This window comes from Meleagris gallopavo, chromosome 5 (genome assembly GCF_000146605.3).
Source record: "Meleagris gallopavo isolate NT-WF06-2002-E0010 breed Aviagen turkey brand Nicholas breeding stock chromosome 5, Turkey_5.1, whole genome shotgun sequence".
NCBI classification, from domain to species: domain Eukaryota; kingdom Metazoa; phylum Chordata; class Aves; order Galliformes; family Phasianidae; genus Meleagris; species Meleagris gallopavo.
The window spans coordinates 29190813-29213376 of NC_015015.2; the positions used below are offsets into that span (position 1 = coordinate 29190813).

Below are 22564 nucleotides of genomic sequence, written 5' to 3' on the forward strand. Positions count from 1 at the left end.
CGTGCGGCCGCGGGTAGCGCTGAGCCGGGCCTCCGCGGCCCTGCAGGGACCCCGCTTGCTGATGAGAAAGAGCTGCCGACGGTTGTGTGCCGATTTGCTGTCTGTTGGAGCCGCTTCGTTAGTTGTTTTAATTGTATTTAAGAGGGTTTTGTTTAAAGGAAGGGGCGAAATTGTCACAACGTTTGGGGTAGGTCAGTTTCAGGTCACAAGTCTCTTCAGCAAAACTTCATTCTGTGGTTAAACTAGTACAGCTACTCTTCATCTACAGGCTTCTGTTTCAGATAGTGCTTTAAAAAATAGACGGAAAACAGAGGCAGATGAGATGCACTAGCCTCGAGGAGCTTGATGCTCTCTGTTAAAAATCACGTTTCTGGTAAGCTTTTCCCTCAGTGCAGCATGCCAACCTTGTCCCCAGGGAAGGACAGGTGAGGAAACTAGGTGGAATGTGTTTGTTACGTAGGCAGAGTTGTACTTCTGTTGTATACCGTGTTTCATAGATAAACAGCTAGATTTTCAATTGTCTGTTTTGCAGTTAATTAATGATACAAAAAGCACTTTATCTTGCTTAATGTGTTTATTGGCATTACTCTTTTTGCAACTATCTGGAGAAGTATATACGTGTTTCTTGAGGCCTGAGGATAAACTAACAAGGCATAATAATCTGTTAGTGGCAAATTTGGAAACACTGAATTTTCAGCTCTTAAGTTTTGATTTAAATTAATGAGTCATAGGAAAATAGGTCAGAACATTCATTTTGTGCTTATTCCCATGCATCAAAGCAGAGTGAGGGAATCTGAGAAGCCTTTGTGCAGCCACTTTTTGAAGACTTTACTGGTGTGTGGGGAGACTGTTCTACCTCCAACAACTTAGTTATCAAGAAAGATTATATAACTGTAAGGAAAATGTACCTGAATCCTCTCCTGTAATTTGAATCCATTTCTAGTCACAGCTTTATATGGCCCGAGGAACAATTTTTCTTTTCAGCAGATTTTTTTTTTTAGCGTGTTTGTCTTGCTTTTATTTTTAATCAGGTCTGCTCTCCTTTAAAATAAACATTCCCAATTATTTTAATATTTTTCAATATATTATGCATATAAACTCTGATCTTTAGTGATCCTCTTATCTAGTCTAATTCCATTAAGTTCATATACTTGATTAAATTTGAAGGGCATTGTTCAAAACAGGATGGAGTATTCCAGTTGTTGAATTCTAAACAGTAGCATGGGAGATTTATGTGCCATTCAAGCTCTGTTTCTGTTTATATATCCTGGTATAATAGTATGCTGTTGACATTTTCAGCATCTGTTCTAACTGTCTCCAGGTCTCATCTGTGTAACTGTTGCCTAGTAAGGTGTTCATTTTCCAGAAAATCTTGTCTTTCTTCTTATTGAAGTGGGAGTCCAGTTTTTTGTTTTTTGTTTTTTTTTCCCTTTAGACCTTCTCTGATTATCAGCTTGCTGTAATCTGAAAAATAAATAATAATATGTATTTAAATAATATTTAGACATTGGAGAGTACTCTGTGGACCTTCAGTGGCTTGCATCTTTATCTTTTCTGCATGACCTTGCAGCCAAGATGAAAAGTAGTGTCAATTTAATATTAAACTGGGCCTGGTCTACAAACAGAATCTGTAAACTAAATTTGTATCGCATAGGGAAGTACTTTTTCTAATTAGGACAAGCCTATGTATTTCCAGGGCTTGCAGAAAAGAATATTCCAAACTTGTCTTTTGTTCTTTGATCTTTAGCAGAAGTGTGTTTATTCTTTAGATGTGGAAGGCACAGTTCACGATGAAATAGATATGGAGAAATCTATCCTGAGTAAATACAATTTGAAAATGTATTTTGGCCACACAGAGCTGCACTTATCAATTTTTCTCCTTCTGCACTGCCTCATTTGAGCCTAAAGTCTTTCAGTGGCAAATGACCAGCTCTACTATGCTTTTGACACCTTTTATTACAGAACACTTTCCTCATTCATCAGATAGAATCTTTAATACATTTATAAGCTAAATACAAAATCCCTTGTGTAATATGCCACAGCTGTCTTTCGCTTTGGACTTTTTTCTTTGCATGTCACTGTACTGTTTGAGTCCTTTCCTCATGTGTAAATTAGATCTGTATGACAGCATGTTAGCTAAAATTTGTCAGTCTTTACAGTTCTTTCTCAGGAGGCTTTCCTTCAATTCTAATGGAGGCTGCCTTGAACCATAGCTGTACAGGAAGTTCCAGCACAGCTGAGAAGCATACTACTTTTCTCAACCTACCTGTCTCTGCATTCACTGAAGCACAAACTAGAAAGCATTTGGTGTCATACATTTACTCTAAACTCCTTGCCTTCATCTGATGTGACAACTAGGAGGAAAAGGGAGTCTCCTAAGAGCATTGTTTTGCATCTTCAAAAGGCTGAAACTGAGTAGCTGTTAAAATTATATAGGAAGCAAATAGGAAAGGAAAAGTTGACTTTTTCATTTGCTCCATAGTGTTAAGTCTTATCTTGAACAACCAAGATTAGATAACTCTTTGATACAATAACACCTGCATCTAAGGCACACATCCAAACATTATTTCATTAAGTATCATGCCTATGAGAGATGGAAAGATCCTACAAGATGAACAAGTTTCTTTCTGTTGAACATAAGAAAAACCTTGGTTTATCAGGTATTTTATTGTGCGTATGTTTTAAATCACATTGTAATTTGCTTTACATTGCAGTAGGCTTTTATTCTTTGGAATTACTTTAAATGAACTTTTCAGGGATTTCTGAATTCTTAAAAATGAGGGACATTGTCTCCTTGGGAGGAGGCAGAGCTTTTAGAAACACTGAATAAATTAGTTCTGGTGGCATGTAGAAAGAATAAACAACTTGTTATAGTATAAAATACCACGAATTATAGTTGGTGAAAATGTATTGTATACCAAAAAGTTGTTACATGCCTTCTTAAGCTGTTGTTTTGACGTTTGTTCCTTACATTGCTTTCCCATTTATATAAGGGGATATAGAAAATTCTGCAGAAGTATTTTCATGCTGTTATTCTTACTGTTGTGGTCTGGAGTACTTCTACTGTCTTAAATGCTGCAATTTAGGATGTGATCAATTGAAGAGTTAGTTCAGCGATGATTAAAAAGACCTATCAGTTTTTTGTTTTTTGTTTTTTTTTTAAAGTGAACCTAGAAGAAACACTTTTTTTTTTTTTCGGAGAGGGGGGAAGGACTTTTCTATTACCAAAATAAATAAATAAATAAAAAATACAGAGAGTATTATCAAGAAACAACTTCTAATTGTGTTCCATGTTCATTGGATGGAAGACAAAGGAAGTAACTTCGTAGTAAAGAAGGGTTCACCTGAGCACAAGGAAAGCTTGGTGAGAAGTGGAAGTGCTTTAAATCTCTTTGGAAGTTGTCTCTGATATGAGTGGAGGGCTTGGGCTAAATAGTTGCTTGAGATGTTCCTTTGAATATTTTATTAAGAATACCAATAATTGAGAGCATGAGAAGTTTCTTATTTTCAAGTCATTGTGCTTCAGTAGAGATGCAGCATATTGCTGAAGTGTCCTCTGACTTGAAAATTCCACTAGAATAAAACAGACTGGTTCATGACTTCAGTTTATTCTAAATCATTCACTACAATGATGTAGGATAATGTTTATGTTTACAATGACATACGAGCATATGCATGGTTAAGTATCGCAACTCAGATGTGCTAGCTTGGTTGTGGTATAGGAAACAGTCTGTGTTCCATCCTCTTTCTGATGTAGTTAACGGTTACATTCTGCTATGTGTGTGCCATTCTGAGATAAAGCAAAAATGATTACTGTTTGTTCTGTATACAGTTGAGAAAACATACAAATGTAAATTGTAACTCTGTGCTTTGTTTCAATGTATTGTTTATTTTCACTTCATGCAAACATTGCATTCCCTTAATTTTGATGTTTTAAGGCCAAGAATCCCTAGCTGTTACCTCTTTTTATCATTATGAATTCCATATGTGGGATTTAGAATTCCTGTTGTAGGGAAGAAAATTATTGTAATAAGTTTTGTTGATTTTTTTTTTGAAAGTATGTTCTTTATTTGTAAATAACCTAAATATTATAGTGTAGCTGAACTGCAACTAATTTAAAAGTAACAGGCGGGATTAAATAATATCTGTTTTACAGCATTGGTTACTTAAACTTGCTTCTTCTGAAAAGTAGAGAAGATTTCAATATTATGTAAAATAACAAGTGAATACTCTGTAATCAGGAAAGCATTTTAAACTACATTAAATTAGAAATATTGTTATCTGCATTTTTTTGGTCTCCTATGGGTGGGGGGGTGGAGAGGGAGGGAGGAAGAAAAGGGAAGAGGGCAAACAATCTTGTATTAGTATAGGCTAAAATACTGTTCTTTTTCTCTTACTTTAGGGACCTGTGGTATCTCTGTTAAGAAAACTTACAGCTTCTACAGCCTGCCACTTTAGTGCACAATTGATGATTTCACTTGAAATACTCACGTGAAGAAATTAACAGTAGGCAAGGTATAACTGCTTTTTAACAATGTTAAGAATTCAGCATTGTGTAACAGCTAACAGGATACCCAAGAAAAAGCCATATATTTGTGACATTTGCTATAAGCAGTTTGAAACTCCATCAAAATTGGCAAGACATTATCTGATACATACTGGTCAAAAGCCATTTGAATGTCATGTGTGCTATAAAACATTTAGGCAGTTAGTCCATCTGGAGAGGCATCAGTTGACCCATAATCTGCCTTTTAAGTGTAATTTTTGTCATAGAAACTTCAAAAATGTAATTACTTTGTTGAAGCATCAGCAGCTTCATAATGAAAACTATCAGAATTGTATCAAGCAAGAAGAAAAATCTGTGAGTTCTGAGCAGGATGGGGTCACTTTTGGCATATTTCGATGTTCTGTGTGTTGGAAGTCTTTCACAACTGGAGAGAAGTGGATGCTGCATCAGTGTCAGAAGGCAGATTGTCTACATGGTACCAGACGGAGAAAGAAAACTCACCCTTGTGAACTGTGTAACAAGACATTTCCATCGAGATCTAAGCTAGAACGACACTTCCTTATTCACACTGGCCAGAAACCTTTTAAGTGTTCTTCATGTGGCAAATCTTTCAGACAGTCAACACATTTGAAAATCCATCAGCTCATGCATACTGAAGAAAGGCCTTTTCAGTGCTGCTTTTGTCAGAAGGGATTTAAAATACAGAGCAAACTCATGAAGCACAAACAACTCCATGCCAGAAATAAGGCTGTCTCCAATATCGTATACAAAGGAAAAACTAAACATCTCAGACTACAGAAACTGTCAGAAGGAAAGATGGATAGTTTTGAGAGTGCTGACACATTCAAATTGCAGGAGAATGACCCACATGATGTTTATTTGGTTTATGTCGTACCATTTCAGTGTCCAGTGTGTGAGCAGTGTTTTGAAACAGAGGAAGTCCTAAATTTGCATAAATGTTATCTAAGAGATGAGAAAAGCTCAAGTTGCACAACAGCATGCAGTCGCACAGTCAGCATGAAAAGCAAGATCCTGATGAAGCTGAAGCGCACTGGAGGAAAGCTATCAGATTTTTCTTTGACTGGCAGAGAAAAAATGAAATCAGGTCACTTTAGGAATCCTGACCTGGTTGCAGTTAGAGAGCAGCAATCTGATAAAAACGTTTCCACTAAATCTTTCAGGGACTGCTGTAGCAAGCTTGACCTGTGCAAGGCCGTCAATTGGATGAAAAGACGGTTTGCTGTGCCATTACAATGGCAAGAGCACCTAGAACCTCTCGAGGTAGGAATTAATTTGGAAGGTGTGCTTACTGGCGAAAGCATGTTAAGCATCAGTGATGGAGTGCGTAATAGGGATGATGCTTTTTATGGTTCGTCAGATGATGGCTTCCTTGATAATTCAGAAATACTTCACTATGCTTTTTCAGCTCCTAAAAATATACGTAACAGACACAAAGTGTGTAAATGTGACAGATGTGAAAAAATATTTCCGTCCTCATCCAAGCTTCAAAGACATTACCTTATACACACAGGACAGAAACCCTTTGGCTGTAATGTTTGTGGAAAGACATTTAGACAGTCAGCTCACTTAAAAAGACATCAGCTCACCCATACTGAAAACAACTATAAAAGCTCTGTTTGCCATGTAGAATTTGAAAATCTGAAAAAATTCTTCAATCATCAGGAAGATCACATTGAATTTGAGTCCTCTCAGCCTGTGAGTTATTCAGATTATTCTCAAGCACCTTCACAGGCACCTGGCTTTCAAGAATTTGAGCTGACTCAGTCTAATCAAGCAGCTGAAATCAAAGTTGAAATTGAGTCAGAGGCCTTTGTTCTTGACAATGGGAGTAGAAACACAGAGCCTTATTTGTGTAGTAAATTGATGGAAACGGAGCAAAGCTGTTATAGTTACTGGCATGATTTTTCCGAAAGTGTTGAAAGAAGAAAACTATACCAGTGCAGTCTCTGCTTTAAGACATTTAAATCATTTTCTAAGCTTGAAAGACATTACTTCATGCATGCTGGACAGAAGCCATTTGAATGTTCATTTTGTGGTAAAAGTTTCCGACAGTCTCCACATTTGAAAAGACATCACCTTACTCACTTTAAAGAGAGGTTAAAGTTGAGTTCCAGTCAGCAACAATCAGAAACATTGTTTTCACTCAACCTGGATACTGTCCCCTGAAGTTATGTATTAATATTTTTGATTGCATGATTATTAAAGTGATTATGCTAAACTGGATAACTAACTGAACAGGATTATCTTTTTATGTTGTGAAGATGACCTAATGACTTTATTTGCTCTTTTCAGAACTGCCCACTTGATTATAATATCTGGTAAATTTGGGAAGATGGTAAAAACAAAACAAAGCAATAAGCAAGCCACTTCATATTTGTTTTCTTAAAATGTATTTTTAAATACACGTTCTTACTGTATTAATGGTGTCACGGCAATTCGCAGTGCTCTTGTAGCTGTTCAATAAGAATGATCAAAAAGTAAAGATAAAAAGGCAACTTCTGGAATATAGGAAAAATAGTCCCGCCACTTTCTCCTGGCTCTCTCTACATTGCAAGCATTAAAATGTGTACATTTGCTGTATTTAGTCCATGCTTTTTTCAAAAAGAGTAAAAGTTAATTTTGGATGAAAAAGATGCAGAAAAAAAGAACAAGCTGAAAAAGTGGAAAATAATATTTAATGAGGAAAAACTGTTGACTAGAATTATAAAACAGTTAATAGAGGAAAAAACCTAACTCCACATTTGTAATGTGCTTGGAGATCTATGGGTGAGAAATTACATCCTTTCCTTATTAGTGGTAAAATGAATAGGTAGTGCTGAAGTAGCAGGGTTTTTAATCAATCCCTTTTAACGCTTCATTATTTGTACTTCTTGAATCCCTTTTTTGTATTTTTTTCATGCAATAGTGAATTATTTTTCTGCAAGCAAAGAAAGCAAAAAATTATCAAGGATAATACATGTGCAGTTATTTGTTCCTTCTGTTGTGCATATTGCACCAGTAAAAGAAATATTTTCCTAGGTGTTATAAACCAGGCAAGTAGTTTTGTTGGGTAATCATGTTGTTGTTACATTAAATATAAGAGACTAAAAATAATTTTTTGCTCAAATTAAGTAATTTTGGTTTTGTGAATAAAATCTGTGGTTATACTTCTGGTAAGTAGGGAGCTTTACCTGTTGTTCATGTGGGTCTGACAAAAAGTGCAGTGGAGCTGTAATCATTGAGGAAAAAAAATGAAGTTTCTCTCTTTTTTTTTTTTTTTTTTCTCTCTGAAGAATCATTATAGAATCACAGAATGACTTAGGTTGGAAGGGACTTAAAGATCATCCAGTTCCATCACCCTACCATGGGTAGAGATGCCATCCACCAGCTCAGGCTGCCCAGGTTTCCATCCAACCTGACCTTGAACACCTGGGATGGGGCATCCACAGCTTCTTTGGGCAACCTGCTCCAGTGCCTCACCACCTTCCATGTAAAGAATTTCTTCCTAACATCTAACCTAAACTTTAGGTACATTTTTGCTTTGTTATGCAACTTCTGAATATTTTAATCCTGATGTTTTTAATCTTACATCTAAATTAACAGAACTGTAAGTTCTGTAGGTAAACTTTTTTTTGTCTTGAAGTTATTTCTCTAGGTCTTGCTGTGGAATAGCCATTGTAGTACTTGATATAAATGAAGTGAAGGATGAAGAGAGTTCTTACCATATTTTTGAGTGTGTGTATCTCCACTTTCAGAGCGAATGAAATACTATGATTTTTATATGACAGGCTAGTTCAGTATCTTAAGAACAACTGTGGTTATATACCAAGATTGTTTTTCTGCCCATGTGAATTGTTTTGTATTGAAAGAGAATACTTCATAAAATGTTTTGAAAGTGTATTGTAGAACTCTTAAAATATTTGTAATAAACTATTTTATTTATATTGCACATTTATTGTATACTTTTTGCGCAAACAAAATAGTGTTCAAACTATATAACATTCAGTGTGCAGAGAAGTTAGACTAGATATTAGAATATAACGCTTTGCATGTTAGAACAGAGAGCTTTTCTTTCAGAATTTTTTGCTATATAAATAAAGTTAAATATTTTTAAAGAGAAAGTGTTTTTTTTTTTTAAAGAAGTCACAGTCATTTGAAAAATATATTTTTAAGCATAATGATTGGAGAAAAATAAACTGAGTGTTTTCAAAAATATCAATTTTAGTGAAATGGGGGAAAGATGAATACAGAAAGCTAAATTTGAGGGATAAGTAGAAGAAGGAGTATTAATGTCTGATTAATTGGGAATTTAAGGTAATATGTGGGCTCCATGGAATTTTTAGAAGGGCAATAATGGCCATTTTGCTTATCTGGCTCTATTATTTTTATCAAAAGTTTAGTGCTGGTATAAATTCACAGTTGTAGAGGAATTATAGCATTAACCTGCTAGACATAAGTAAAAAGGTTTCTACAAGTCTGAGGGAAAAAATCTAAGGTTGAAATTCTGTCACTAAAATTCTCCAAGTACTTTTGAGAATTTGAGCTAGAGTAATTTTTCCAAATGTTAGGAATAATAGTTCATGTTGTTCATTGTTATATTGTTCATTTTCCATCATGCTTCCAGGCAAGTTCAAGCCATTGATCTCTGAAATATATTTGGTGGCATAAACATTGCCAGTAATTAATTTGGTTGGAATCAGCTGATAGATAACAGTAATAACCCCATAGAAACCTAGTGGATTTTTGTCTTGTTTGTTTTAAGACTATGCACAAAAGTAAAGCATATTGTAAAGAGGAAAATGGAAGGTCCGCCTATGATACTAGTGAACTCCTTTCAGGAGTGCTTATAAAACTGCATGGATTCAGCTGTGAGGAGGTTCTATTTGATTTAAAAGAAGGGACAAATAAACAGAAGAAGGTTAAAGGGATTTTTTTCTAAGGCAAATAAAGTATGCAATACTAAATTCACTGGAACTGCAGTACTATCGGATCACGGTCCATTTTCTGTCTAGGAAAACAGCTATGGTTAATTTTAAAACATTAATGATTTTATGTGGTTGTTGCAGTATCCTTGCAATGCTCTTAGAAAGTCACAACTTTATATACAGGGGGAAAAAAAATCATCTAGAAAAAAAAAGAAACTTTTTTTTTTTTCTCTAGCTACCTCTCACTAAGCAATTAAGTTTTCACTTGTCTTTGATCTTTCACTATTATTCTTATGGCCAACGAGAAAAGTTAGTGAGGCAAATGGGAAACAGATAAAAAAGAAACTTAATTGAAGTTAATAAGACCTTTAGGCTTGTGATTGTGATGTGAATTGTGATGCTGGATTTTTTCGCTGGTTTCTGGCAAAAGTACCTCACTTGAGTAACACTTAGGTAAGTACAGTTGGATGACTCTTATATCAATTAGGCTATAAATTTGGTTTTTCTAAAGGCCCCTGGGTAATAATGTTCCAAATGTCTAGGTGTCCTAAATAACTAAAGAGGTCATGGTTCATGTTCCTAGCACAAGGTTTTGTGGATTTTTTTAAATGCAAGTCTGAACTTAATAGCCCAGCTTTTATGGTCTGATGGCTGAGAGGCCATCACAAGGAAAACAGAAATTACAAAAGTGACTTTGCTCTTATATATCTATGTACATATACATATGTTCTCCAGGTTGAGCATACTAATTATGCCTCTACATATAAGTCTGTCAAGCAGCTTTATACAGCATCTTTTTTAGCATCCATTTAAAACGTGAATCTTCAAAGTCCATTAATGTGTTAATCACCCTTATATCCACAAAATTACAAGTAGAATCGATCATTTCCTTGTTCAAAAACTGTTGTTCTAATGTGAACGTTTTCTGCCACAAACCATCACAAGTTTTTAAATTCTGTTCTACGTTTGTACGCTTCACTATCTGAGTTCCTGTCTTCTTCCGAGATCTGCTGATGTATGACTTGATTCTTGTATGTACCTGATAAAATTTATATATGCAGCTGAAATTCTTCCTCTTCACTGGAATTCTTTCAGTATAACTGTTCCTAATTTTTATGGATCTGTGAAACCCCATATGTGACCTCACAGAGAGTCACAGAGTTCTTTGTCATATATGTGCCTCCATGGTATGCAGAATGGTGCCTTGTGTACATGTCCCAGAAAGCTCCACAATTCTCTGATTGTCTACCTATTGTGGACTATGAGGAAAATAAATTTTGGGGCTGTACATGAGATGCATGAGTAATGAAGAAGAATATGGTATGCAGAAGGTGACTGAAGCTTTTACATTGGAAGTTTGTAGAGGGAAAGTCTGTCTTGACGAGAATGTTATGTGAAAGTAGTCTGAGGGCCCATGTATGGATCTGAGGAACTGGTGAGTTTGGGGCCACAAATTTGAAGGAGTGGTATGAGAAGCAGTGCATGAGCACGTGAGATGACGACTAGCCATGATGTAAACAGTGGAGCGACACTTCACTGCAAGTGGTTTGGGTATTTAGGGTAGTTAAGAGCATATGGAAATGGTGGCTACCAAGCTTTGCCTCTTGCTGCTTCACTGGATGTGGCACTAGAATGTGAGGAATGCAGAACATTATTTGGTCACCAATGTGGGGAAAAAGAAAAAAGTCTATACCTATGTTGTCTCCCATGTATACTGCTAATACATTGGACTAACTAAATTTCTACTGAATTCAAGGGAAACACTACTTTCTTGGTGTGCAAATTTGTGTTACCTGTGCTTTTTTTCCTTTCTTTAAACAATATACATTTTAATGCCTTGTATTTGTTTGAAAACATTGTTTGCTGAGCTCCAGAAACTCAGCTGATGTCCTCAGTTTTTATTTAATTTTTGAATGGGATCCAGTTTGTGACAAAGAAATCCTATTAAACTGAGTAGAAATCTGCTAAGCCTTCTATACACCTCAGGTGTCTGTCAATTTGAGGATAGTTTTTAAGACTGATGTTAGGATTTTTTTTCATGACATTGAGATCAACTCTGAAGTAGTATTCTGTCAGCTTTATTTGCCATAGCTAATTCTATATTGTACTTTATCCTCTATATCTCAATATTAGCAATCCTTGGGTACTGAAAATAGCATCATAAGAATTTCCTCAGGCATTTAACAGTGTCTGATGCCAGTGCAATTTGCAGAGGAATAATCTGTTTGAAAATAAGCTAATTTTTTTTTTGTTATGTAAATTGCTGTTTATATTACAGTACTTTCCAGCAAGAGTTATTATTTTATTTTTCAGTATTACACCAAAATGACTTGCTGTTTTCAATATTATGTCTTATTCTCATTTTATCCTTTCTTAAAATCCTGCTGAAAATGTCTACCAAAAACCTAAAAAATATAAACGCAAAGATGAAAAGTTCTAGGAAGATATCCTACAGAAAACTCAAAGACAACTGGAGATAGCTTCAGCATCAGTTGTTCTCCACTGATTAACTGTTACGTTACATATTAGACATGCTTCAGTTTTCTCTGTAGTATGTTTTTTCTGTATTGTGAGAAAGGATATATGATTGAAGGTCTACGTTCCCAATGATTCTCCAAGTAGGATCAACTTTTCATAACATTTTTCATGCTAGTACTAGCAGAAAGGAAACAATTTGCTTTTAGAATCTCATTTCAGTGATAAAGTTCTTGTGTTCTTCCATCAAGCAGATTTATTTCTCATTAATTTTTTTCATAAGAAGGAGGAGTTGGTGCTGTAGGATTTGTAGGTTGGACAGAATACCACTTCCAATGCTGAACTGATAGCATTGCTTCTGAAAACACATTAAGGCATATGTATATATTTCTTTTTCATTATTATTATTTTTAAATCTAATGTAATTTTTTAATCTTAAAACTTCTTTGATTAGAGTACTAGGAAAAAAGGATCTGAGTTGTTTACTGAGGATGTATATAGTACAGGCACTCAGTAAGATTAAAAACTTCACTGGTTAGAAATACTGAGTATGTGTTGTAAAGGACTGTTTACTCTTTGCTCTAGTCAAAATGCCATCCTGTTCTACATAAATTCCCATATTTACCCACCTCCTTCATTAGAGGCACTGCTTACTGTTCTGGAATATAAAAGCAGCTGGGCTGCTGAATTTGCCATATTTTTCTCTAGTCGTGAGCTCAGATTTTCCATTGAAGTTACTGTAAGTTTTGCACAAAAATCAAGGGCAATACATTGGCCAGAACGTGTGATAAATAAATATTTATACACAAATCAGAATGCTACTGACGGCTTCTTTGCACTTTAGAATTCTAAATATTTTAAGAAGCATCTGTTACTAAACCGAGGCATCATTTTTGAAAGTACCCATATTTACTTAGTGAAAGTACACATACTTGGAAGTACACATATTTACTGAGATGAACATAGTGACAAACTCTTGGATTACAAGAATACACTTAAAATTATAAAGGCAATATAATATGATTGAATTAAAATTATAATGAACAGACTGAATATTTAGTCTATGTGAATATTCTCTACTGTGAAAGATTAATGAAATGAATAACCCCTAATATTGTGCCTCAACTTCTTAGAAGCTGAAAGATTCCTGTGATCTATTTTGAGAGGCTTTTCTGATTTATTTATTTTTTAATATCTGAAAGCAAATATAATGAATACTTTTTTGTCCTACTACTTCAACAACTAAGAGACACAGGAGGTTTCTGGTCTTCAGAGAATCATAGAATATTCTGAGTTGGAAGGGACCCATAATGATCATCAAATCCAGCTCATTTCTGAAGGTTAGAGTAATAATGACTGCAACCTGAGAGAAGTGCTGATGTTTATTATATTCTTTGGAACAAAGCTTTCCCAATGGTAGATACGTGTTATCCATACAGAATCTGTATTCCTCCATGCAGGGTTTTTTTATTTCAAAGAACTGAAAGAAAAGATTAAAAGGCTTAATTCCTGTATTTGTTTGAAAGAGTAATAGCAAAAAGTGAAACAACTTTTAGATTAGAATATGTAGCTGCTGTATCTAGTTTAACTGGTGAAGAAATTCTAGTCTGTATATATATTGCATCCTCACAAGTAGGATGGTCATGGATTCTTACCCCTAGATGTTTCCAGTTAAGAAAATTCCACAGGCATGGATTCTCTCTAGACTAGTATATTAATATGACTTAGAGTAAAAACAGGCTGTAATTCAAACATGACATAATGTGTGTATATTACTCGGATTCTTTCCCACTAAAAGTGAATTAAAAATGATATTTACTCCTTACATAATGCGTACGAAATTCAAAGCACTTTGCAAAATTATAATGTTCTTGCATTGCTAATTAGAGGTTAAATAATATATGTATACCGGATTAGCCTCATAGCTAAGATATAAGCCCACAAATTTATTACAGAAGTGTCATCAAACTACTGAATTGTTTTAAACAATCAAAACATCAGCAGTTTCCTGTGAATTAAGTCACATCTCACTATAGACCCTAGCATAACAATTTTAAAAGATGCAATACTATAAACATTTATGGATGAATTTGATGGTGTGTTGCCCCCCCCTTCTTTCTCCCAACTCCCTGCTCTGGTCTTGCAGGAGAAACAATGAGTAACAATACTGACAGCACTCATAAAAACAAAGTAACAACCACAAATCTGTCTCAAACTGAGCAGGCTGAATGAACTGGTAACAGACAGTTGGGTCAACAGCTGAGAGCTACTTGAGCATGTGCCTTTTTTAAAAAAAAACAAAGTATGACTATGAGTCAATCATCCCATAAATAGAGAGAGAGCAGCTCAAGAGCCCCATGAGTTTGCCTATGTGCCAGCTGAATGCACAATAGTACTCCCCCTTGAGCGGGGATGTCTCTCAAGGCTACACCTGCACAGAGCTCCGTACACACTGATGTCAAGACACCTTGCCAGTACAGATCCACAGGCATGGATTCTCTCTAGACTAGTAAGTGACTAATAGTTTGGTTTAGGTTTTGATAGATTCACTAAGATCATATGTGATCATATGCTTTGTTAACTTTGCTAAGATTAAATCTTTGATTGATTGTGTACATAAAATCCCTTAGACACAAACTGTTGACCAAGTCTAGGACTAGGAGTAGATCCAGATGCACCTAGGCTCCTTACCTCCCTGTTCAAGGAGGTTAGAAAGCAAGGGGGTCCACTCTGAACCTTGTGACTCAATGGGAGGGCCCCCTGTGTGTTTGTTTAACCCTACTGTTTATGCAGTAAGTAATCAAATGTACCCAGCTATCTTGAAATCTTGTTAAGTCACTCTTAAATCACTATATAATATTATGCCAATAAATATATTTCTCCTTCTCTTTTATGGGCAAAGTGTATAGTGACATTATTTCCTTCTGTGTTTAATGAGTTTTTTGAAGTTTCAGCACTATAAATTAATCATTTATGTGTCTGTAGGTAGAACCCAAAAAATCTAAAATACAAGGTAGAACATGGACTGAATCCATGCTGATTATCACTAGATACTTCCTGAACCATAGATACTGTATCTGGGAAAATATCATTGATATAATAAATAAATAAATAAATAAATGGACAGCTTATTTATGACGTTGAAGAATATATAAAATAAATATAAAGAAGAAAAGCATTTTTTTTTTGGCTGCAATATTATGGAAGGGTAAGGGTCTAAAGCAAGAAGAGCTATGTAAGCACCAAAGCAGCACTGGTTATCAATTGACCAGGACTATATGCAGCCTAAAAATACATAACATTTTGAAAGCATCATTTTAAGCATCTACTCAAATGCATGGCTTCTTCATGAATGAACTGACAGATTTTTCATTTTTATTTTTTTTAAGAAAGAATATTTGATTTTCTAGATGCATTAAGTCAATGAGGACAGAAAGGTGGGTAACTTCATAGAAGGCTTTGTGGAAAATGGGGTACAGGGTATTATTTTTTCCTTAACAACAAAGCAGTTTGGGGTGGAAAGTGATAGACATGCCTCCGCTCTGGAGAAAAGTGAGCATAGCATTCAAAAGACTAGTGTTAACACAGCTGTGAGCAGCAGTGAGAGTTATAGATGTGTACATATATAAAACTTTGGGTATCATGCCTGGTCTCACAACTCCTCTTTAAAGGTTCAGCAGCTCTTGAGGCTTGAAAGCAAAACTGATATGCAATCTTGATGAACAAAACCCTGCATGCCATGCTTATAAAAATCTGCATGGCCCTCTGAAATGTGGTTTGTCTTTCACATTGTTGTCACCACTGCCGAAACACATTGCTCACTGCCTCACTATGCTCATATCCACTGCTTGGTCTTCATAAACATTCAGTAAGTGTCAATGAGTGTCAAGAGGTGCCATTTTTCTCACATGGAGGAATTCAGTGACATACCTTTGCTTCATACTCATTTCCATGTCAGATACCAATTTGTCAGACTGCTCCTCTGCTACCATCTGTCACACAGCAACAAAATGTAATGGAGTATTGGAGGGAAAGTTCAACCTCTGCTGCCATATCATGAACATCTGCCTCTGGCATTGTGGACCAACATGGTAAAATAGGAGGCATTACTTTTGGAGCAGCCCTCGTATCTTATTTTGCTTACTTTTATCACAATTTAAATGTATTTTAATTGCTTTGCATTTACATGTTGTCATTAATTGCAGGTCTCTCTAAAGGCTTCAGTCATCAGACAAGGTGGTGCTCAGTCCTTATTGTTCAGAGAACTTGTTACCAGTACTTTTGTAACTTCTTTGTTTTACTAGTTTCCACATAGAAAACTTAGCTTTTCTGGAACTTTCAAAGTGAAGGCACGAAGGAAGCATATTTATCTGAATACAGCCATCCTCTGATCCTGTTCAAGGTACTGTCATTACTTTTTTCCCATTCGCATTGAACATTCTAATTCAACTTCAAAAAGAATATTTAGTTTAACCTCTGCTTGAAGAAATGAAATGGTGATCACCTTGATATCAAAACAAAGGAGGTCACATTCAAACAGACTTCAATGTCTGTTTGGAAGTTTAAAGTGTCTGCCTGGAAGTTTAAACTGTGTTTAAACTGGCAGGTGCTGGATAATGAGCACAGACACAAAGCGCTGGAACTTCTCTAGGGATTCTGATAATTTCCTCCTTAATTAATCTGTTTACCGAATTGAATAAGCTAACTGCTGACTGTTCTGAATAACTGCCAAGTTGCTGACTTCTGTAAGCATTACATTTTGCCTTTTACCTTTGCTTCTTCCTCTGCTCCATGGGTTGGCGGTATCTAGCAGGCAGACTACAGCTGCGCTTGGGTCTGGGTGCTGCCAGTGCGGTAACAGCAAGAACGGGGGTCCGCAACACTGGGCCGCAGCATGCGCTCTGAACAACAAAACACTAACGTTCAGGCTCCCCTTGCTCCAGCCTTGCCTGCAGGGAGGGGAGGGTACAGCAGATGGCGCCGCCGCCGCCGCCATGGAGATCAAGTTAGTGCCCGCCCCGCAACCCGGAACCGCTTCCCGGCGCGGTGCCTTTCCGTTCCCTTCAGTGCCGGCACGCAGCGGGCCCCGCGCTGCAGGACGGGCCGCTTAGGCTGCTGCACTGCTTGGAGCTCGAGGCGTGATGGCGGCGCCGGCGACCTCCGCGACGCCGCCGAAGAAGATCGTAGCACCCACCGTGTCGCAGATTAACGCGGAGTTCGTCACCCAGGTGGGCTGGCCGTGCCGTGCCGAGGCGGGGCCTTCCCGTCCTCGGGAATCTGACTGTGGGCCTTAAGGCTGCCGCGCACAGCCACAAGATAGCAGGTCTTGGTGAGCTGTCTTTGCGTCTTGTCAGGTGTCTCAAGGGGAGCGTAATCCTTTGCATCCCCTGAAAAGATGTGTTGTAGCTCTGAGGGATTTGCTAGAGGGAGCTTATGAACAGCAACAACAAAAAATGTTTATTATATAGCAGCCTCTGCATCTAAAACTAATACAGAAAATTGCACTTCTGTTCGAAAACGTGTAGGTGTAAAAACTGTAACAGTGAAAAGCACTATTGTACAAAAATTGTAGTTACTTAGAAACTAGTGTAAAGAAATGTGGGCTTTGGGTATGTTATAGAGCTATCATGTCATTACTAAAAAGTGTATGTGCTTACCATGTTTGTTTGTTTCTCCATACAGTTAGCAAATAAATATTGGGCTCCCCATGCGAAGAAAAAACTGTCTTTTGATTCAAAGGTAAATACTTTTATTGGAATAGTAGTGGGGTGCTGACCAACCCTTTTCTGACACAGTAACCTCTGATGGTGCTTATCTCATAAAAGGGTGTGGAAGACTGCTTGAAAGATCATGAGTTACCACACTATAATTATAGGTTATCTTTTATTATTTTTTTTAGTATAAAAATAGAGGTACTGTCATGAAAGTGTTCTACAGCACTGCAGTTCTTTTGCATCCTGTTTGGTTGGCTTATTTTAGCCAAGAATTTGTGAGTTAAAGGATCTTGGGGATAGGGATGCTCTTAGAAATTAATGAAGGGTGAAGGATAAGTATAACTGAATGATAATGCTTATTAAAAGTTTCTTTTGAGGGTTTAGATTGGAAAGCTTTATTACTGTTGTGATTGATATCTTTGTTTTTAACACTTAAAACTTAGCTGTATATGTTTAGTTCTATGTTGGCATCCTGTAGCGTAGGATCCTTTAATGTTTTTTTCCCTTGTTGTTATTTGGCTTAATCTCCCTTTTCAGCCTCTGCTTCATCTTCATAGTATGTTGGTGATAGGATTTGTATGTGATTGATAGAACTGGGATGAAGATAAGCAGTTGAATTAGAAGTCTTTATGATGCGATATCAAAGTGTGCATATTGCAGCAGATAGAACAGATTCTTTTGTTCCTGGTGGAAAAGCTGGGTAAGAATGGCTGGTTTTGGTTTGATGCTGTTTAAAAAAACGCAGCAACAATTGATGACCAGGTTCTTGATACAGGCTCTTCAGGACTGTTTTAAATTCAACAGTAAGACAAAGATTAGTGGTGAAAAAGACTTGCGTATCATTTTGACTTTTATATAAAACTCTGAGTGAGACTTAGGTAATTTCTTCTTTATCTCTGAAGCCTTTGGTCTGACCAGAGCTGAGGCGTATTTGATATGATATATTTAATCAAATATAGCTAATCAGAGAGTAACTAATGCACAGTAACTTGGAGTGCATAAAATATATGAATGCATTTTCAATAATTTTATAAAGTATAATTTTAAATTGTTCTTACCCATAGGTTATTGAAGATGTATATGCAAAAGAAATTGTCAAATCAAAGTAAGTACGCTGGTCACTTTCTGTTAAAGACAACCATTTCAACATTATGTGTATTGGAGTTATTTCTGTTGCTTCACAGAGTGCTTTAAAATACATTCATATATTGAAAGCAGATGGGAATGACATAAATTCATTGCAGTATAATTATAATAATAATTATTATGTTATTTCAAAGTTCAAATGTGACAAAAAGGAAGTTCATGAGCTCGTACTCCTTGTTTATGAGTGTTGGACAGCTCTTGTTTGATCTGGCACTGTGTTGTGATTTGTTTGATTTGTGTTGTGATGATTATAGAAGGCAGGTCTCTTTATTATTAATTGTAGTGCCTCTGGCTTTTTGCTTTTTATTTATTTGTTTATTTATTTTCTTTTTTCCCTAGTTTTTGTGACCAGATTTAAAGCAAGAATCTTATTTCATTGATTTTTAATGTTGAATGAGGGAGACAGGGAAAAAGAAGAATTCTTCTTTTACAGCTGTGTGTATAGAAAAGGGTGGTAGCAATAGAAGTTGGAAGCTCTTCAGGACAAATTTGAATTTCGAAAGCAATATTGTTTATAATTGCTTTATGAAAGTAATCTAGAATTGCCATGCAGAATCAGAGCAAACTTGCGTTTTCATTAACTCAGAAGCAACGCTGTTACAAACTGAATTAGCATATAGTCATAATTTTCCAGAACACGCTGTCAGCTTCTACCAATTTATGTCTTCAAAACTGTAGGAAAATGGTGTCCCCATACTTGAAGATCTGGATGGACTCACTACATGTAACAAAACAAGAGGGGAAAATAACCATGTTTTTGTGCAGCTGTGCACAGAAGGCTTTTTGTGCTATGCTAATTGATTACTTTTCTTCATTTTTAGGTTTGCAATTAGAAAGATAATGCTTCTTGAATTCAGGTAAGCTAAATGGAGTAAAATTTAAATTTCTTTTCTGTGGAAATTCATAAAGATGGAAAAACAAATGCAGAGCAGTTAATCTGCTTGAAGTTAGTATACTTACTTGCTCTGTTTCTGTCTCAAGTCTTACGAGCAGGCAGAATTAGATGGTTTTTTGGTTAGGATAGATTTTGCTTGAAGAGGCTGAAATATATAAGTAGTAGCACTAGCTAGAAAAATAGGATAAATTTTTATTTATTTATTATTTATTGTTTCCTGTTTCCTTGTTAGCAAAAGTGCAAGAGAAAATGTAAGCTGTCATTTTGGGTTTGACAGAGCAATACCATGGAGTTACTGTTTCAGTCATTTTTGTGAAAATTCATAATATTATAAGTTTGTAATGTGATTTAAGTACTTTTTGTTATATATCTGCATCTGCTACCATTTATCCTGTAAGTCATGTTTTCTTTTTTTCTTCTTTCCTTTGTCAGTCCCTCAGGCTCTCTTGCCTTCACACACATGAGATTTTTCCATTTGTACTTACATAGATTTGTCCTCACTTGGGAGCATAAAAATATTTTTATTAAAATGTATTGGAAGTTTATTGGAGTTCCTGGATGGAATGAAGTATGGAACTCCCTCTGGATTTGCGGGAGAGTAGAGGAATTGCCTTCTCCTGGCAAATTTAAGCTCTTGGGAAGCATTATACATCCCATATTGTATGTCTGAAGTTCTCATTTTCTTTATCTGATGCTACACATCATCTGGGGAATAAGCCACTATGAAGTATAAATCCTTATCTAACCCTTATTGAGACTTCTGCTCCTGGTTATGTATATGTACAAACCCTTGCTGTTTTGTTTCCTTTTTTTTTTTTCTCACTGTTCCTGGTACTTGTCTTACCCAAATTATTGGAGAAAATAAATGAGTAAAACTGAACAGGCTCATGAAAGGGCAAAAAGAATGTTAGAGCCGGCATTAAGATGAGAACGAGTTAGCAACTGAATTAGAAACAAACAAGAATTTCTGGAGGCATAAGGTGCAAATACGCTGTTGAAAATAATGGATTTAGAGATTTTTCTCCTTGCAGGAATAGCTATCCTGCATAGCTTCAGGGGGTGCTAGAAGAGAGACACAGCTGTGTGTTCGAATTGCTTCTTATCTCTAAACTAGTTTTAAGAGATTCTTCTATGAGAAAGGTACCATCTTAATGAAAAAGCAATGCTTGTTGCTGAGTAGCTGCTATTTCCCAGGGTCCAGTAATTTTTTCAGTTTTCTTGAATTCACTTAATAAGTAACGGTTATGTAATTATTCAGATAGTGTTACATAGTAGTTGTCCTTTGCATCTTATGCTAGGAAGTGCTGCATATGACATTCTTTAGTTAAGTGAATTTCTTTTCCTTCTGGATAATCAATATGAATTCTTTTTCTGATTATGCGTTGAGCTGTAGCTACTTACAGCATTTTTAAACCCCACTTATCAGTTTGTCATCCTGATGAAAAAATCATCTGTCTCCTGTAGCGGTTGCGCAAATCTGCCATTACCAAGTTTGCTGAAGTGACCTGATTGAGAGTTAGCTTCTGGAACTGCTCAGTAACTTTAAAGATGACAAACCAACCTCGCCTGTGAATAATTGCTTTTTCGTATGAGTGACAGATTATGTGGGTGGCAGCAACTAATGACATATTCTTTGTCTTTTCAAAGCCAGTACCTTGAAAATTACCTATGGATGAATTATTCTCCAGAGGTGTCCAGTAAGGCATACTTAATGTCAATCTGCTGTATGGTGAACGAGAAGTTCAGAGAGAATGTCCCTGCGTGGGAGGTAACCAATTACACTTACAGCTAGAATTGACTTTTGTTCAGAAGTTGCAGTTTTTGCAGTGTGTTCTCTTATGCTGATGGAAAGTAGCAAAGCTTGCAGTGTTTAAAGTAAAAAGTACGTCAGCTAGAATATTTCATATTATATAGTGTGAGTTATTCTCTGAGAAAGCAGTACATGGATGAAAGATCACCTAATTATTTTTTTTCTGTGCATGAGTCTTTTGTTCTGCTGCCTCATATTAGTGGTACTTTACTTTTTTGGCACTTGAAAAAGCCTGACCCATGCAGAGAAGTTATTTCTCTGATAGTGATAGGAAAAAGAGAATTTTTATATCTGTACATATGAGAAGGCACTACTGAAAGTCTGACATTTTATCTATATTATCTTCCTTGAAACCTGTGAGTATGGTTTTGTGGCTATATTGCATGAAATTTTAAACTGAATCTCTTATTGCTACTTCTGTGTATTGTTTTTTTTAGTAGTAACTTTAGAAATATTTTTGTGTTTCTACATGGTCCACTTTTCAAGGTTTGTCTCCTATGTATCACTTATGTTAGAGGGCAAATACAATGCAGTAGTCCCTTTAAGAGTTCTCCTACATACTGGGAAATCCCTGATCAGGAGGATATCATTATGTGTTTGTGTTGCTTGGTAAGAATAAATGTCAGAAAGAAAAATTCTTCCTTTTATGTATTTGAATGAATCTGGAGATCTCAAGTTATGCTATGTGATTTGAAATTTGTATCACCTTGACTCAAGATTAACTTCCTTTTCTGTTCCTAGACATTCAAAAAGAAGTCAGAGCACTTTCCCTTCTTTTTCAAATGCATTCTGGAAGCATCACTGGTTGAGGATGACGATGAATTCTCTCTACATGAACAGACAGTTCTCCTACTTTTCCTTGATCATTGCTTCAATAGTTTGGTATGTTAACTGTAGCTCTTACAATACTTACAGTGTGGCTCTGCCCTCTTAGCAGCAGTTTGGTTTTAGCAATTCTTTAGGAGACAAAATTTTCATTTAGAGATGATGGTGATGTTGGATGGTGTTTACCCTTCTTTTTGACATTTGCTTGATTTCTCTCTACACACAAAGTTGTAAGAGACTCAAGATTTGAAATAATGAATTTAGAGG

The 22564-nt window shown here is 36.0% G+C and overlaps 2 protein-coding genes and 1 long non-coding RNA gene across 8 annotated transcripts; 2 read left to right on the forward strand and 1 right to left on the reverse strand.

Annotated features, from left to right (window-relative positions):
* The first annotated feature begins 6 nt into the window (after positions 1 to 6).
* ZNF770 (zinc finger protein 770) lies at positions 7 to 8456 on the forward strand. Of its 6 annotated transcripts, none has more exons than XR_004159923.1 (3): positions 7 to 425; positions 4403 to 4515; positions 7801 to 8456. XR_004159923.1 is itself a non-coding variant. In XM_003206552.4 (2 exons), exon 2 carries the CDS (start codon positions 4535 to 4537, stop codon positions 6692 to 6694), a length of 2160 nt encoding a protein of 719 aa, XP_003206600.2. In that variant the 5' UTR covers positions 7 to 425; positions 4403 to 4534; the 3' UTR covers positions 6695 to 7173. The 6 variants fall into 6 exon arrangements, 4 of the variants coding, with proteins under 4 accessions (XP_003206600.2, XP_010709886.1, XP_010709889.1 ...); XR_002115219.2 differs by lacking the exon at positions 7 to 425 and adding an exon at positions 2642 to 2660; XM_003206552.4 differs by lacking the exon at positions 7801 to 8456 and having other exon boundaries at positions 4403 to 7173.
* LOC104911147 lies at positions 1412 to 16843 on the reverse strand. Its single transcript, XR_793665.3, has 2 exons — positions 16678 to 16843; positions 1412 to 1464 (listed from the first exon to the last, which is right to left on the reverse strand). It is a non-coding gene; the product is annotated as an uncharacterized LOC104911147 (long non-coding RNA).
* Positions 16844 to 16942: 99 nt separating this feature from the next.
* On the forward strand, positions 16943 to 22378 carry LOC104911148 (RNA helicase aquarius-like). Its single transcript, XM_010711588.3, has 6 exons — positions 16943 to 17135; positions 17590 to 17646; positions 18686 to 18726; positions 19589 to 19624; positions 21310 to 21430; positions 22214 to 22378. The coding sequence occupies exons 1-6, from the start codon at positions 17049 to 17051 to the stop codon at positions 22361 to 22363; spliced, it is 492 nt and encodes a 163-aa protein (XP_010709890.1). The 5' UTR covers positions 16943 to 17048; the 3' UTR covers positions 22364 to 22378.
* The last annotated feature ends 186 nt before the right edge of the window (positions 22379 to 22564 follow it).

What these genes read in the sequence shown, in the direction of transcription:
- ZNF770 (XM_003206552.4), top strand. Translation starts at nt 4,535, where the DNA reads ATGTTAAGAATTCAGCATTGTGTAACAGCTAACAGGATACCCAAGAAA.
- LOC104911148 (XM_010711588.3), top strand. Translation starts at nt 17,049, where the DNA reads ATGGCGGCGCCGGCGACCTCCGCGACGCCGCCGAAGAAGATCGTAGCA. An exon ending in ATAATGCTTCTTGAATTCAG is followed by an intron (nt 19,625 to 21,309) that starts GTAAGCTAAATG and finishes GTCTTTTCAAAG; the next exon opens with CCAGTACCTTGAAAATTACC. An exon ending in AGAATGTCCCTGCGTGGGAG is followed by an intron (nt 21,431 to 22,213) that starts GTAACCAATTAC and finishes TTCTGTTCCTAG; the next exon opens with ACATTCAAAAAGAAGTCAGA.